Raw genomic sequence first — 16,766 nt, forward strand, 5'->3', positions numbered from 1 at the left:
CTGGGTGAGGGTGGGCATTCCAGGACCTCAACTAAAACCAGCTGGGGAGTGCTGGGAGGGGGGGGGGGGGTGCCTGAGGTGGACGGAGACAGGTCACCAGGTCCAGCAGGCTGGGGACAACGGGCCTTCCCGCCTTGACCAATAGGAAGCCAGAGGTGGTGACTGAGCCAAGAGCCAGTGGAAAAGCATCCTGGGAAGAGATGCATGTGCTCAGTCCCATGCCGTCGCCCGGGGCCAGGTCCTGCCTTAACCTCCGCACGTCCACACCAAGGGAGCAGCTGAGCTGGCCCGGCCCAGGAGGGCCCCGTGGTCCTCACTCAGTCACACCAGGAGCACATCCCTGCACACACCTCCAAGGGGCACACCCCTGCACACGCCTCCACAGGCACACCCTGCACACACCTCCACGGGGCACACCCCTGCACACGCCTCCACGGACACACCCCTGCACACACACCTCCACAGGCACATCCCTGCACACACCTCCACAGGACACACCCTGCACACACCTCCACAGGCACACCCCTGCACACACCTCCACAGGACACACCCTGCACACACCTCCACAGGCACACCCCTGCACACACCTCCACAGAACACACCCCTGCACACACCTCCACAGGCACACCCTGCACACACCTCCACAGGACACACCCCTGCACACACACACCTCCACAGGCACACCCCAGCACACACCTCCACAGGCACACCCTGCACACACCTCCACAGGCACACCCCTGCACACACCTCCACAGAACACACCCCTGCACACACCTCCACAGGCACACCCTGCACACACCTCCACAGGACACACCCCTGCACACACCTCCACAGGCACACCCTGCACACACCTCCACAGGACACACCCCTGCACACACCTCCACAGGACACACCCCTGCACACCTCCACAGGACACACCCCTGCACACACCTCCACAGGACACACCCCTGCACACACACGCCTCCACAGGCACACCTCTGCACACACACATGCCTCCACGGGGCACACCCTGCACACACACGCCTCCACAGGCACACCTCTGCACACACACATGCCTCCACGGGGCACACCCTGCACACACACGCCTCCACGAGCACACCTCTGCACACGCACGCCTCCACGGGCACACCTCTGCACATACACGCCTCCACGGGGCACACCCTGCACACACACGCCTCCATGGGGCACACCCTCCGGGCAGAGAGCAGTGGAACCGTTGCCATGAAGGTCACAGGCCTCTTCCTGCAGAGAAGTCCGCCCCCTCCCCCTCTCCGTGTGTCTCCCCCACAGCACGGGTTTTGCTGGAACCTCTGGACCCAGCATACAGCCCGCTGCTCCCTTTCCCACGGCCACCTCCCGCCCCCTCAGCTGCCACAGCATGTGCCGATGCCGCAGTGTGCCAGCTGCATGCCCAGCTGTTCCTTCACCGCAATGCCTTCCTCGCTCCCAGGGCCAATCCCACAGTCCTCAGCGCTCGCCGCACACGCAGGTCAGCCCCCCGCCATCCGAGCCTCCACCCGCCTCCGAGGCCTAATGTCCCCGCTTCCTCCTGGCGCCTGAGGTGTCCCCTCCAGTCCCAGTCCCTGGAGGCCGGGAGGAGCATCTTCTCTCTCTCTCTCTCTCTCTCTCTCTCTCTCTCTCTCTCTCTCTCTCTCTCTCTCGCTGGGAGGCCTGGGGGAACAGAGCTGAGCCTGAACCCGCTATGACTCACTTTGGCAGTCCCCAAGCCCAGCGGACACCGCACAGGGCGGCCGCCCACAGGTTCCTGAGAACTAACTCGCTCCGGGAGAAGCCAAGCGGCCTGGCGAGGGACCCCCGGACCCTCCCCGGGTTGTGATCAGGTAGGTTATAGCCGGGCCGTGCGTGTACAGTGTCAGCAGCATGCACAGCAGGTCCAGCTGCACACTAAGACACCCCCCCGCCCGCAGGCCCCCGGTCCCACAACCAGCCACACCTCGGCTCTCCGGGCTGGGCTGATCAGCACCCCAAATGCAAACCTCAACAACCCCCCTTGCAGCCAGGATGGCCCCCCTCACAGGCAGCGAGGGCAGCCCCACTCTGAGCCCGAGACCCCGTCTGCGGCATCCTGGGCGGAGGGCTGCAAGCCGCCATCCGCCATCGGGAGCCCAGGCCTAGCCCTCCTCCGGGAGTCAGGGAGGAGACGCAAGGGAGGTGCTGAGCACAGAGGGAAGACAGAGACACCAGGGCAGGGAGTGGCCTGGGGAGAGGCCAGGGCCCCTGAGTCAGCAGCTACGCATTCCCCGGGGACAGATCCGCCCACCGGAGGCCTCGGAGTGAGGCTAGAGGCCTGCTGCACACCGAGGGCTGATCAGCCCAAGTTCACGATCCTCCCTGAGATAGCGGAACCGTCCTGAGCTCTTTAGATCCAAACTCCCAGGTGAAGCCGCAGCACCAAAGTCCCAACGCCCTGTGACAGCTACGCAAGGTCTCCTCCGGCCCACCCGCTCGGCGCTTCCCAGTCTGGGGGACGCCGACCGTCAGCGAAGTTCCACTTCCAGCCGCCCAGCCCGCGACCGAGTCTCCGAGGCCACTGCTTTTCACACCCCACGCCCCCTGGGCAGCCACGCCGCTGCTCACCGCCACTGCCCGCTGCTCACCGCCACTGCCCGCTGCTCACCGCCACTGCCCGCTGCTCACCGCCACCGCCCGCTGCTCACCACCCGCTGCTCACCGCCACTGCCCGCTGCTCACCGCCACTGCCCGCTGCTCACCACCCGCTGCTCACCGCCACTGCCCGCTGCTCACCGCCACCGCCCGCTGCTCACCACCCGCTGCTCACCGCCACTGCCCGCTGCTCACCGCCACTGCCCGCTGCTCACCGCCACTGCCCGCTGCTCACCGCCACTGCCCGCTGCTCACCACCCGCTGCTCACCGCCACTGCCCGCTGCTCACCGCCACTGCCCGCTGCTCACCGCCACTGCCCGCTGCTCACCGCCACTGCCCGCTGCTCACCACCACTGCCCACTGCTCACCACCCGCTGCTCACCGCCACTGCCCCCTGCTCACCGCCACCGCCCGCTGCTCACCGCCCACTGCCCGCTGCTCACCGCCACCGCCCGCTGCTCACCGCCACTGCCCGCTGCTCACCACCACTGCCCACTGCTCACCACCCGCTGCTCACCGCCACTGCCCCCTGCTCACCGCCACCGCCCGCTGCTCACCGCCCACTGCCCGCTGCTCACCGCCACCACCCGCTGCTCACCGCCACCGCCCACTGCTCACCACCCGCTGCTCACCGCCACCGCCCGCTGCTCACCGCCACCGCCCGCTGCTCACCACCCGCTGCTCACCGCCACTGCCCACTGCTCACCGCCACTGCCCGCTGCTCACCGCCACTGCCCGCTGCTCACCACTACTGCCCTCGGGGACCCGGGAGGGAGGAGGCAGCCCCGTCCTCCCCATGCCACTTGGCAGCGGGCCGGTGACGGGGAGGGCAGGCGGGACCCCGGGCGGAGGCTGAGGCATCGGTTTCTGACTCTGGCAAAAGGCTGCCTTACCAGGCGAATTTGGTGTGGATAGGAAGAACCATCTTACGAAGGTTCCTTGCTGCCAGTCCCGCCCCCACAACCCCGCCCCATCAGGAACTAGTGACGTGCTGGGTTCGAGGCCCCGGCTCTCTAGTGCGTCTCCCAGCGTACCTGGAGGGGACTCGGTGGAAGCCCGGGGGGTCCTCCTCCAGCTCCTCCGAGGACCGCCCCGCCCCGGGGGCGAGCAAGATGGAGCTCTCCACGTCGTCCACGTGCTTCTTTTTCTCTTTCTTCTTGCTGCTGACCGACTCCTCCGCCGCCTTCTCTTCCGAAGGGCTTCCCACGTGCCCCGGGTCTGGGGAGTCCTGGGGTCAGGGACAAGACAACCAAACGGAAGTCAGCATCTCACGCCGAGACCCCGAGGGAGGGGCGCCGCCCAGCGCCCGGATTCCAAGGCCCAGTGGGGCCCCTCTCACCGCCTCTCCACGAGTTCCCTCCAGCCCAGCCTGCCGGGGAGGGGAGCCCTCAACACCCCCAACGCCTGTCCCGTACGAGTTCACATGCTCCAGACGGGCGAGGAGAAACGGCACGAGGTCTGGAGTCCCTAGCCTATAGTTTAAAGCCCTGACCAGGCCAGCTCTCTGACCCTGAGCGATGGACTTGACCTCTCTGACCCTCAGTCTCCTCGTCTGTCAAATGGGTATAATAATTACCAACCACTTCCCACAACACGCCTATAAAGGATGTCCCTCTCCAAGGGCGGGGGCAGGACCCTCCACACAACCATCACCCGCTTAAACAGACACCGGGGGGCCCAAGCGGGCACAGGTCGCCGAGTGTGGAGAGGCGCGCACGCGGACACGCGGACAGCCGGCAGCAGGGAGGCCAGTCCCGGTGCTCTCGGCCAGAGGTGGTGCTGGGGCACCGCCGATACGGAGCGCTCTGAGCAGCGGGCACAGCCGGCACCCTGACCCCCACCGCAGGCCCCGAGGGAAACCGAGAGGCATGGGAATGGCGGGAGCCTGGTCCGGAGAGGCCCTTCGGGCAGGCGGCGGACGGAGGGGCTGGCCTGGCCGGTGGAGCAGCCACAGAACAAAGAGCCACGGAGCAGAAAGGAAAACGCCCTCGGCAATGTGAACCGCCAGCCCCGCCTCCGGCATCAACGGCACCTTCCTGAGAGGTGAAATGAGGAGACACCTGCTTTCCTTTTAAAGACCAGAGGAACCTGCCATGGTCTGGTCTCTTTGGAAGGCACATTTTTCTTTTTTCCTGGAGGGAGGGCCAGGTCTGAGAGAAGTGCTCCCTCCTGCGCTGTCCTGGCTGCCAGGGAGCGAGGCTCACAGACCCCCCTGCCACTCCGAGATGCACCCCCCGTCCGCGGACCCACAGGGATCCAGGCCGGGGCTGCACTCGGGGCCAATGACAGTGGACACCTGCTCATGGGCAGGTGAGCGCCAGAGGGAGCGGGTCAGGACTGAGGCAGACCCGGCTCAGGATCAGAGCTCCAGTCCAGGCCTCTGGCTCCCCTCCCAGCCCCGCCCCGGTCACCTGGCCACTGGCGGGCACACGAGCGGTGTGCAACCTGCTTTTGGCAACGACAGCAAGGAATGTGGAAGAGAGAAGCGGCACCTCTGCGATGCCATTGGCCGGTTCACCGGCCGGGTGCGGGGTGCGGGGGCTGAGCCCCTAGTTAGCCATTTCCACCCTCCGAGGGGCGAAGGCCACACGGGCTTTCTTTCCACCCACACTCGGTCCCCCGCCTTTTGTCCTAAGAGAGACGTTTGGCTCATAACCGCCCAGAGAACAGCCCATTTGCTGCCCCGGCCCCCCAATCTGAGGACCCCAAGACCGGAGCTCCCTGGGGGGCACTTTTAGCCCCTGGATCTTGGGGTTTGTGGCGGGAAGAGCCTTCTGGGACGGGGCTGGCTTCCCACATGCCAGCAGACAGCAGGTAGGGGGGGCGGAGGACCGGGGTCGGGATCCTTCACGTGGGGGCAGACAGGAGATGGCAGTGGCCCCTGGGGACCCATCCAGCCCTCTTCTCCACCCCAAGACAGACAGAGTGAGACCCCCCACTCCAAGGGCCAATGGCCCTGCCACGCTCGCCTCCCCGGAGCTCCCCCTGCGCTCCTGGGGGCCGCGCCCCTGTGCAGAGCTGGCAAATCCATCAACGCCGCGACTGCGCCGGCCTCCGCCCTGAGTGCCTCACAAGGCTGTTCAGCCCCCTCCTCCCGAGGCCCCCCAGCAGGCCGGCTCGTTCCCCCGAGACCCCTGGGCCCTCCCTCCACCCTCCACTGCGTGGGCCAGAGCATCGTCATCTATCATGGGGTTCCGTGCACCCCACCTTCACCTTTCACCCCAAACTACCAAGCAAAACACACCTTTGTCTCCCGATTGCAGGCCCTGTTGGGGCGGGGAGGGGGGGGTCCCAAAACCCAAACCTTCATCGCAAACGCCCCTCTCTCCAGGGAGAGACCAGCCCAGCCCACCAGCCTGGCGGGCCCTGGAGGGGCTGTGCAGGGACAGGGGCTGAGCTCCGAGAGCCAGAACCCCCGGGGGCGGCCCCGTACCTGCCGGCTCTCTGCAGGGGCACAGGCCCTGGCCTCCCTCTGCTGGCGGTCCTCGGGGGCCGGGGCCGGGGCAGGGCCCGAGGCGGGCTTGGCTCCCGGGGCCCCCCGGTCCCGGTCGGGCTCCTGGATCGGGGAGTCCTCCCCCAGCCCCCCGAAGCTGCCGCTGCTCTCGGAGGCCTCGAGGTCGTCCTCGTCCTCCCTCTGCTCCAGGTCGGACAGGTAGTCCTCCGGGTCCTCGAAGTCCGTGTCCTCGGCTTTAAAGTCCTCCGGGCCCTCGGCGTAGGCCTCCAGGACGGCGGCCAGGGGCACCTCGTAATGCGGGTAGTAGAAGAGGTCGTGCGGGATGACGGAGACCTTGGAGAGCGGCGGCGAGCGCTTGAAGTCCAGGCCCTCCTCGCTGTGGCTGCCCAGCGTCTCCAGGCTGACCCGGCTGCTGGGCGGGTTGGAGGGCAGGTCCCCGTCCGGGTCCGGGGGGTCCTCAGCGTCCCCCTCCTCCTCCTCCTCCTCCTCCTCCCCGCGCGGGGGCCGCGGGGACTTACGCTTGGCCTTCTCGTACACCTCCGGCTTCCTGCCCGCCGGCTCCTCCCCGGGGGCCGGCTCCTGGCCGCGGTCCTCCTGCTCCGGCGTGCCCGGCGGGTCTTCGTCGTCGGGGGCTGCCATCCCATGGGGGGACTTGCTTCTCCTCTTGCCCGGCTTCTCGGCCTGCTCCTTGGGGGCCTGCTCCTCGGGGGCCTGCTCCTCCGGGGCCTGCTCCCCCGCGGCCTCCGCCTCGGCCTCCGCGGGCCCGTCCTCGGGCGTCGGCGGGTCCTCGCCGAAAGCCTGGCTGGTGGAGGCGAAGTCCACGAGGTCGCTGTTGAACTTGGAGGCTTTCAGGGGAATGCCTTCGAAGTCGTCCTCCTCGTCCGCCGCCTGCACGCCCTGCAGCCTCACCTCGATGATCTCCGAGAGAATGGCCGCCGCCATCTCCTCTCCCTCTTTGCCCGGGCAGGCCGGCCGCCCCGAGGCCCGGGTCCCTGGGGCAGCGCTCTGGGCAGTGGGAGCGGGCCTGACCTCGCTGTCCGGCGGGGACACGACCTCCAGGGCCCTGAGGGCACTCTGCCTCGCCTTTTCCTCGGCCATCTCCTCCGGGAGGCGCCCGTCCTGCTTCCACCAGCTGTCCTTGAAGCAGAAGTCTGGGCTGCGGGCGGGGTTCTTGCTGCAGGAGGCGTCCTTGTAGAGGTCCGTCTCGAAATGCACCGTCTTCTTGGCGGGCAGGGAGCTGGACCTCTGGTTGTCCTTCCTGGACAAGATGGAAGACTCCGTCGGCGGCGGCTCCATGAGGCTGCAGGACCTCTCGGAGGCCGTGTGGGTGTCCCAGTCCAGTGCGAGGCTGTCTGCGGGCCTGGGGCCAGGGCCGCCCCCGGGGCGGGCTTCCTTCCCGCTCTCGGGCTTGTCGAGGACAAAGACCTTGGAGGGGGGCGGGTGGCTGGTGTCGTGGTTGACGGTGTAGGCCCGCTCCCCGTGGTCAGTCAGGTAGCAGACGGTGCTCTCCTGCTCCGAGGGCGTCTCTTTAATGCGGACGAAGGTGGACTCGATGGGGGCGTCTTTATCGGGGTCCACGAAATCCTCCTGCGGAGACACACAGGGCAGCGTGAGGTCAGCAGCGCTGAAGCACCACGTGTCCCTTCCCCTCTCAAAGGGCAAACCCCAGCAGGAAGGGCCGCCTCCGATCTAATGCTCAGGGGTCTCACTAATTAGTGCAGGTCGTTGCCGAAGACTACTGCTGCTGCCAACGTATTTAACCAAGACTACACTTTCCCAGCTCTGGTATAAAGAAATCTCAATGAACTAAACTGTAAGTAGGATGAGCCCTCTAAGTGAGCAAAGATTTTCAGCTTCTTTTTTCCCCTAACATATTTTTATTGATTTCAAAGAGGGAAAGGGAGGGAGAGATAGATCAATGATTCTCTCCCATCGTCAATGTGAGAGAATCATTGATCAGCTGTCTCCTGCACATCCCCTACTGGGGACTGAACCCACAACCCGGGCATTGCCCTGACCGGGAATCCAATCGTGACCTCCTGTTCAAAGGATGATGTCCAACCTCTGAGCCACACAGGACAGGTGACTGTCAGCTTCTGTGTCTGCTGCCGAGTCTGGGGAAGCACAGGAGGAGCGCTGACCACCTGACATAGGAAAATCAGCCACCTCATCACTGATGGTGTGGGCAGGTAGGAATCGAAAAGGACTCCAAATGCAAAACTAAATCTCCTGACAGAATGATAATTCTCCCCCCACGAGGCCATTTGCTGAGCAAGAAAAAGCTGTGGGCAGGGCTGCAAAGCAGAGAGCAACCTAATGCAGTGGTTGGTCCCCAGTGCACTGGTGGAATCGGAGTGTTGACCTCACCTTAAAATTACATGAAACCAGAAAGCCAAAATTAAATAAAACCGCACCATATCCCTTCCTGAGTCCTGGGAAGGCCAAATTGCTTAGTTCCTCGTTGTAAATTCTTGCTTAGGAAAGGCCCACGTTCTTGGGTGGTGGGGGAAAGAGAGGGAAATGTTCATAAATATACACTAGGTCTGACACAAAAGAAACAATGTTAAGATACCAAGAAGCAGGGGAATGAGACCCATAATGAAGAGAAACAACAGTCATTAGAAGTAGACCCACCAAAGAGCCAGGGTTAGAACCCAGCAAATAAAGATGCTGAAACAGCTGTTTAACCTATACCTCAGGCAATAAATACACGGGCAGTTCTTCGGGCTAAAGAGAAGTGATCACAGAGGGAAGCCAGAATCTGAAGGAGGGAATGAAAAATGGCTGAAATAGTAAATATAGGGTCAATATAAAAAACTAGGAAGTTTTCCAAAAAAGCTTCCTAACTATTTAAAGCAAAAATGTTAGAACGTATTGGGATTAGAATATTGAGAGTGAGACAGATGACTAATAGCACAGAGGAATGGAAAGGACGTGAGTGGGATTAAATGTTTGCCTATATGAAACATACAAAAAGAGCATTCTACTGGAAGTGTTATAATAGGAATTCACCTTAGACTGAGGTATGTTCAAGGTGAGTATTACAGCCCCTGGAACAACTCCTAAGAAGATAGATAAAACCAGGAGATGCAGCTCAAAAGCCCACAGTGAGCTAAAATGGGGACAAAAGAATAACTCCATCACCCAGAAAAGGTCAGGCAGGGAGAACGAAGGAGCGCAGCCCAGGCAGCACCAGTGGGGAGCACGTCTAGCTGGCAGATGGAATCGCTTAAGTGGCAGCAAACACACTCATTCAATGACATGCTAATTCTTGTCAGAATGGCTAGAGAGCCGGACCTGATGATAAGATGTTTAAAAGAGACGTGTGTATTAGCACACACGCTGCAAAGAAAAAGAAGGAAAAAGACACAGCATGCAGCCCAGCCGGCATGGCTCAGTGGTAGCATCGACCTATGAACCAGGATGTCAGGGTTCGATTTCTTGTTGGGGCATATACCCAGGTTGTGGGCTTGATCCCCAGTACAAGAGGAGGCTGATCGGTGATTCTCTCTCATCATGGATGTTTCTATCTCTCTCTCCTCTCCCTTCCTCTCTGAAATCAACAGAAATATTTTCAAAAAAATAAAAAAGGTACAGCATGCAAACAGCATGAGAAAGCTGGCGTGGCTACATATTTCTATCTGACAAAGTACCCAGCAAGAGAAAGAAAGAACCTGAGTAAAACTGCAACCACTGGTCACCAGGATGATACAACCACCTAAATGTGTATGCGTTTACAGCATGGCTTCAGCATACACAGAGCAAAGACGGACAGAGCTAAGAAAAATAAACCCACCATCCTGAGCTGGAGATGTTAAACATTTCTCTCCTACACTCACTGATAGGAAAAGAAGAAAAAATAGCAGCATGCCTATAGAATAGGAGGACAGCACATTAACCAACTCGACCTAATTGATACTTAAAGAATGTGAATTCTTTCAGTGCATAAGACACCTTCTTTTCAAGCGCATATGGTGCATTTAACCCAAAATTAACCATATACTGGGGCATCAAGCCGGACACAGTATCTGGTACAGGGATGGCTAGGGCTTAAAGAATGTCTGTTGAGCCGAAACCGGTTTGGCTCAGTGGATAGAGCATCAGCCTGGGGACTGAAGGGTCCCTGGTTCGATTCCAGTCAAGGGCATGTACATTGGTTGCGGGCACATTCCCAGTAGGAGGTGTGCAAGAGGTTGCTGATTGGTTTCTCATTGATGTTTCTCTCTATCCCTCTCCCTTCCTCTCTGTAAAAAATCAATAAAAACTATTTTTTTAAAAATGCCTGTTGAAATGAACTAAGCTCAGCTGAACTGTCAAGGACAGTTCGACGGGTGCCTAGATCAGCTGGGACTTGTCATCTGCCATCCCCGGGGGATGTATGTGGACTGTTCTGCGGTGACGCACTATGTTCTGGGACTCAGGGGGACTTTCTCAGGTCCCCCCTCTCCTTCCCCTGCCCCAGTCTGCAGCCCTGGGGAGACCCAAGTGTCAGAATTGCGGAATCCTGGCTGTGATGCCTACAAATACCATAAGTTTGAGCTGATTTCAAACTTTGCCTACATCTCTAAGGGCTCAGGGTTAAATATCCCCAAGTTTAGTCATGGACTAGGAAATTTACAAAATATTATTTTTTGCCAAAACCGGTTTGGCTCAGCAGTAGAGCGTCGGTTTGCGGACTGAAAGGTCCCAGGTTTGATTCCGGTCAAGGGCATGTGTGTTGGTTGCGGGCACATCCCCGGTAGGGGGTGTGCAAGAAGCAGCTGGTTGATGTTTCTCTTTCATCGATGTTTCTAGCTCTCTAGCTCTCTCCCTTCCTCTCTGTAAAAAAAATCAATAAAATATACAAAAAGAGAGCCTCACAGAACCTTCTTTAAAAAAAAAAAAAAAAAAAAAAATATATATATATATATATATATATATATATATATATATATATATATATATAACTTTATCATACTAGAGGATCTGTGCACAGATTCGTGCACCAGTGGGGTCCCTTGGCCTGGCTGCACCCTCTCACAATCCAGGACCTCTCGGGGGATGTTGAACTGCTGGTTTCAGTCCAATCCCCACAGGCCAGGCTGCCGAACGCCATGGGTGCATGAATGCAAATTGTGTATTGTATAACGTATACAGCTACACCATTTAATGTATTAGACTGTATATTGTGCATGGCTAATATGCAAAGTGTCCCCACAGGAGTTCAACCAGGAGTTCTATCGCTCGCTATGATCACCAGGGAGCGGTGCGGAACGAAGGCCCTGGCCGGCAGCTGGCAGCCAGAAGGCCCTATCGCTGGCCAAATTTCGTGCACCAGGCTTCTAGTATTATTATAAAAATAACAGCCCTAGCCAGTTTGGCTCAGTGGATAGAGTGTTGGCCTGTGGACTGAAGGGTTCCAGGTTTGATTCCGGTCAAGGGCACCTGCCTGGGTTGTAAGCTTGATCCGGGGGCATGCAGGAGGCAATCAATGATTCTCTCTCGTCATTGATACTTCTATCTCTCTTCCCCTCTCCCTGCCTCTGTGAACTAAATAAAAATACATTTTAAAAAAACTGTTCAATGTGAGTTTTGAACACTGTCTTTTATAAATTTTCACCCTCTTGATAAAATCTGGTAGACTGCTAAAATGTTCTATCTGACATGGTCTATCTGACATCTAAAAAAACAGGAAAGTTACCCTTATTACAGGCGAGCATCTTCTATAAGCTTAGTACAGTCTGGCATGTGAAGGGGTTTGCCAGAGGCGTGGCTGCCTAACTTCCCGTCCCGCTTTTCACGTAATACACGTCACACGTGACTCTGACATTAACACGGGGCAGGGCAGCGCTCAAGGGGCCTGAGGTCACGTTTTGATGATTCCTGCTCCTCGAACCACACGGCCCAAGCCCGGGTCCAGCGGATGGAAATGAACAGTTTCAGAATTAAAGGCAAGGGAAACCAACATACGGCTTCCGGCTCCGGGAAATGTTCTAGAAACTGTGCCACGTATGTCACGATAGACTGCTCGTCTGGCGTGTCAACCATGATGTCTGTGGAGAGAGACACGGGCGTTAGGAGGACACACGGACACACAGCTTTCAGAGAGGATCGCGGGGCCTGGTGTGCAGGAGCCCTGGCCGCTGCGGTTTTCCTGTCCTGGCCGGAGGGGAAGAGGGCCGGGGGGGGCTGTGGGGCTGGGGCCTGTGAACGGGGCCGCGTGTAGAACCCAGGCTCCTCATCCCCAAGGTCACCCATCATCCCTCCGCCCTCCACCGGGAGCCGCGGGCTCACGGCAGCTGTCGGCGGGGCGGTGACCAGGACCCCCCCTTGCTGCCAGAGGGCGTCCCGCACTAGCCTGACCCACGGGGAAGCCACTTCAGTGACAGCCATGTGCATGGTGGGGGGGGGGGGGGCGGGGAAGGCATGTCCTTTCCGACGTGTGGCCACAGGGACGGGCCTGGGCCTGAGGGAGGAACTGAGAGGCACCGGGTTTCCTGCAGTGAGATGCAAACAGGACCGTTCCTAACAGCCCAGGGCGCCCCGGCGGCAGGAGAGCCTGCCTGATGGTCCGTGATGCAGCCAATCAAAACAGACAACGAGGACGTGCTAGCCACACGCAAAACACGGGTGTCAAACTTAAAATGTCAAAGGAGAGACAAAACTAGGCGTACACGGAATGCACGCAATGAAATGCATAGAAAAATACTGGAGAGCCGAAACCAGTTTGGCTCAGTGGATAGAGCATCAGCCTGTGGACTGAAATGTCCCGGGTTCGATTCCGGTCAAGGGCATGTACCTTTGGTTGCAGGCACATCCCCGGTAGGGGGTGTGCAGGAGGCAGCTGATCGATGATTCTCTCTCATTGATGTTTCTAACTCTCTATCCCTCTACCTTCCTCTCTGTAAAAAATCAATAAAATATATATATTTGGAAAATACTGGAGAAATGGCCCCAGCGGTAGGAACGTAGGCGTTATAAAACGTCCCCACTGGGTTTTTCTGTGTTTCCTCCCGGGACAGCCTGTGGGACGCGGGCAGTGAGACCCGGGAAGGAGGAAGAGAGCGAAGCCGCCGCTACCTTCCGGCTCCAGGAGCCTGGGGATGTGCAGGGCGTCCTGCGCGATGCGGAAAGCCTTCTCCAGGTTCTCCCGCATGGAGTCCTCCAGCGCCGCCTTCATGTCCACCAGGCTGGGGTCGATGGCCTTGATCACCGCCAGGAAGGCCAGCCCGCTCCGCCAGCTGCCTGCAAAGTCCTGCACCGCCACGCCGTACCTGCGGGAAGCAGCGGCCGGCGCTCAGGAGAGGGAGCCGCGGACGGGCCAGCGGGCAGCAGCCTCTAGGGCCTCCCTCCCTCCCTCCGAGTGCGGCCAGGCACCCTGAGCCCCGGAGAGCAGCAGGGAGCCTCACATTTCCCTCCGGACACGCGGAAGAGGAAGGCACGCGTCCTACAGGAGGCCACACATGCCAAAACCAGTTTGGCTCAGTGGATAGAGCCGTCGGTCTGCGGACTGAAAGGTCCCAGGTTCGATTCCGGTCAGGAGCATGTACATTAGTTGCGGGCATATCCCCGGTAGGGGTTGTGCAAGAGGCAGCTGGTCAATGTTTCTCTCTCATCGACGTTTCTGGCTCTCTATCTCTCTCCCTTCCTCTCTGAAAAAATCAATAAAATATATTAAAAAAAAAAAAAAAAAAAAAAGGAGGCCACACAGGACTCATGTTCCCCGAGGTCCACACAGACAGGGAGCAATGCTGTAATGCCATCTCACCAGGGACATTCCGGAACCAATGACATTCCGGACAGCAGACGGCGTGTGCTGTGATAACGTGGAGCCAGAAAGTCCCCATGTACCCCACTGGCCTTTCCTCCCCTTCCCCACCAACCCTGGCTTCCCAGGCCATGGCCTTGGGCAAGCCCTGCACCTGCCAGGCCTCAGGCTCCTCAGGGATAAACAGGGATCCCCACTGTGACCTCCCGGGGGGCAGCCGTAGAGAATACTAGCTTGAACCCCAAGAGCGGCCCCGGCAGGCGGACACCCAACGGGCCACGTAGGCAGCACCGGGAGTGGCAGCTGACGCCATCTGTGAGGGACGCAGAGAGCTGATCCTCCGGCATCCTGTCCGTTAGAAACCAGCCCGGGACCTGCCCGTTTCCCCACCGCGCACCGAGTCCTCGCGGAAACAAACCCACGGCCGACCCTTTGTGTTTAGGAACTAGAGGCCCCGTGCACGGATTCACGCACCGGTGGGTCCCTCAGCCTGGCCTGCCCCTCTCGCAATCCAGGACCCTCAGGGGATGTCTGCCTGCCTGTATGGGCCGATCCCCACAGGCCAGGGGATCAGGCCGAGACTGGCAGTCCGACATCCCCCCAGGGAAGCAGTAGTGCACAAAGCGCAGGCGGGGGGAGGAGCCCGAGCCCGGGCGGGGCACCGCACGGCTCTATCCATCCGGCTCCACGGTGCCTGCGGCCGCCATGGCTCAGTAACACTGCCACGGAGGCAGGAGAGGCAGGAGCGACATCCACCACTGCAGCTGCGTTCACCAGCTGTGAGTCTGGTGTCTGGTGCCCCTCTGTCAGCTGAGCAGCACTCCCCCTGTGGGTGCACATTGAGTGTCTGCCCCCTGGTGGTCAGTACATGTCATAGCTACTGGCTAGTCATCCGGTCGCCATTTGCTTAGGCTTTTATATATATAGATCATTAAGATTCACAGACACTGAAAAGCAGGAGCACCGTGGGTCTAAGCCAGGGCACCGATGCCAGGACAGGCGATCTATGAAGCTGCAGGCCTTGTGGGTCTCAGCAGCTTCTTTTTCACGGGGTGGTGTGTGCCCTGTGACATTCTGTCACAGGCACAGAGCCCTGGAGCCACGGCCTGACGCCATGGAGACTCAGAACTGCGGCATCACCCCAAGGTCCCCTCCCTTCCTCATCATCCCGGCTCTCTCTGGTTGATTTACTTTTATTAGAGAGAAAGGGAGAGGGAGAGAGAGAAACATGGATGAGAGAGAGAAATGCCGATCGGCTGCCTCCTGCACACCCCCACTGGGGATCGGGCCTGCAACGTGGACCTGACTGGGAATCGAACCACGATCTCCTAGCTCATAGGGCTGATTTCTTTTTAAACAACATGGAATGACTGTTCGCACACATCACCTCCACCGTGCTCTGCCCCTCAATCCAAACGCCAAACACCCAGCCTCACTCCCTCCTTCCTTCCGCCTTTCACCCTGCACACGGGGAGAGGGCCTGGACCTCTGTGATGCTTGTGTGTGCCGGACCACGCAGGCACTGTCCCGGGGTCTCTGTCCTCTCAGCCTGACCCCCTGCAGGGCAGCGGGGGAGAAGTTACTACCGTGAAGCTGTGGCCGGTGGGAACGCGGTTCACCAGGAGCTCACCGGCGTGTGCACAGGGTGGCCCTGAGCTGGTGTGGCTTGGCTCTCTCCCCAGCCTTGTCCACAGCCCAGAGGCTCTGGGGTAGCCGGCCACCGCCAGGTAAAGGCCCGACACCAACAGGGTCACACAGGAGGCCAGGAATGCACGGTGTGAGTTTTGGAAAGGCCAAACCTAACTCTGCTCAGCAATACCTTTCCTGTTACCGGCTTCTAAGTGGGTGCAGCCTGGCCGAACCTCGGCCTTCATAAGAAATGTGTGCATGCTACCAGGACCCAAGAGCCAGCCCGCTGTGGGACTGGACGTGGGGCAGGCCCTCTGCTCAGTATTCTCAGGAGCTTTCTGCAGACCGCATTCTGCACACAGTTCTCTGCGCACAAACCCTAACACCGCCCCGCAGCCTGCCCCGCCAGCTCCCTGCGGCCGCCGGCACGGAACCGGCCAGACCTCCTGGCCGCAGCCCCCCGCGCGGCGCCCACCCCGTCCTCTCCCCGGCCGGGCCGCGTCCACAGGGGCTCACTTGCGCGTTTTCCGCTGCACCCAGGCCAGCAGCGCCCGGATGGCCTTCCGCTGGTCTTTCACGGACAGCGCCGCGCTCCTCTCGCCGGTGGGCGTGGGCGGGAAGGAGGAGTCGGAGTCGGTGCCCCCGGAGCCGGGAGACAGGCTGTTCGGTGGAGAGCTCCTGCTGAGGTTCCCTGTGAGCTCCTTAATCTGGAAGGAAAAGAACATTTCAGCCCCGAGACAGACCCCGAGCAAACCCTCTCTGACTCCAGGGAGCCGAGTGGAGGAGCAGCTCATGCAGACAGGGGAGGCCCCTTCCCGATGCGGGGGCAGGGGGCAGGGCCGCGCATGGTGGCTGCCGGCTGTGTGTGCCTGGTCAGTGCTCGGGCAGTGACACAGTCCCAGGAGCCATCTCTCCCCGAGTCTCTCTACTGAGGCCACACTCCCACGAGGTCTTCCTGGCCGGACTCCCCTGTCCTCCCGCACCGTGGCCTATGGCTCCCAGAACGCAGCACACTCTCCCGAGCCCACGGCCCGTGCTCTCCCGGGTCCCGCTGCCTGGGTGTCCCTTCCTGCATCACGGAACCCCGGCCACCCAAGAGGCGGTTCCCATCCCGGGCACGTGTGAGAGGCGGACGCCCAGGCCCTGCCCCAGACCCACAGTCAGATCCGCGTTTCACCACCTCCTCCTCCCCCCAGCCCCTCCCACTCCCGCGATTCGTGTGCCCAGTCAAGTCTGAGGAGCACTGGGCTAGCACACTCCTACCCACCCGTCAGAACCCAGCCCTGATGCCCCTCCCTGTGGGCTGGCGT

General features: G+C 60.3%; 1 protein-coding gene across 2 annotated transcripts in view; it reads right to left on the reverse strand.

Moving 5' to 3' along the window:
- Positions 1-16,766, reverse strand: part of CLMN (calmin) — a 73,767-nt gene that overhangs the window by 4,438 nt on the left and 52,563 nt on the right. The window contains exons 6-11 of one of the 2 annotated variants that reach the window (XM_084879102.1): positions 15,973-16,163; positions 13,140-13,333; positions 12,030-12,112; positions 6,157-7,667; positions 6,060-6,114; positions 3,661-3,854 (exon numbers count right to left, since the gene is read on the reverse strand). In XM_084879102.1, coding sequence (XP_084735228.1) covers positions 3,661-3,854; positions 6,060-6,114; positions 6,157-7,667; positions 12,030-12,112; positions 13,140-13,333; positions 15,973-16,163 — 2,228 coding nt within the window. Of the gene's footprint in view, positions 1-3,660; positions 3,855-6,059; positions 7,668-12,029; positions 12,113-13,139; positions 13,334-15,972; positions 16,164-16,766 lie in introns of both variants that reach the window. The other variant, XM_084879101.1, reaches the window with a different exon arrangement.

Source organism: Pipistrellus hanaki (genome assembly GCF_964339955.1).
Source record: "Pipistrellus hanaki genome assembly, chromosome: 1".
NCBI lineage: Eukaryota > Metazoa > Chordata > Mammalia > Chiroptera > Vespertilionidae > Pipistrellus > Pipistrellus hanaki.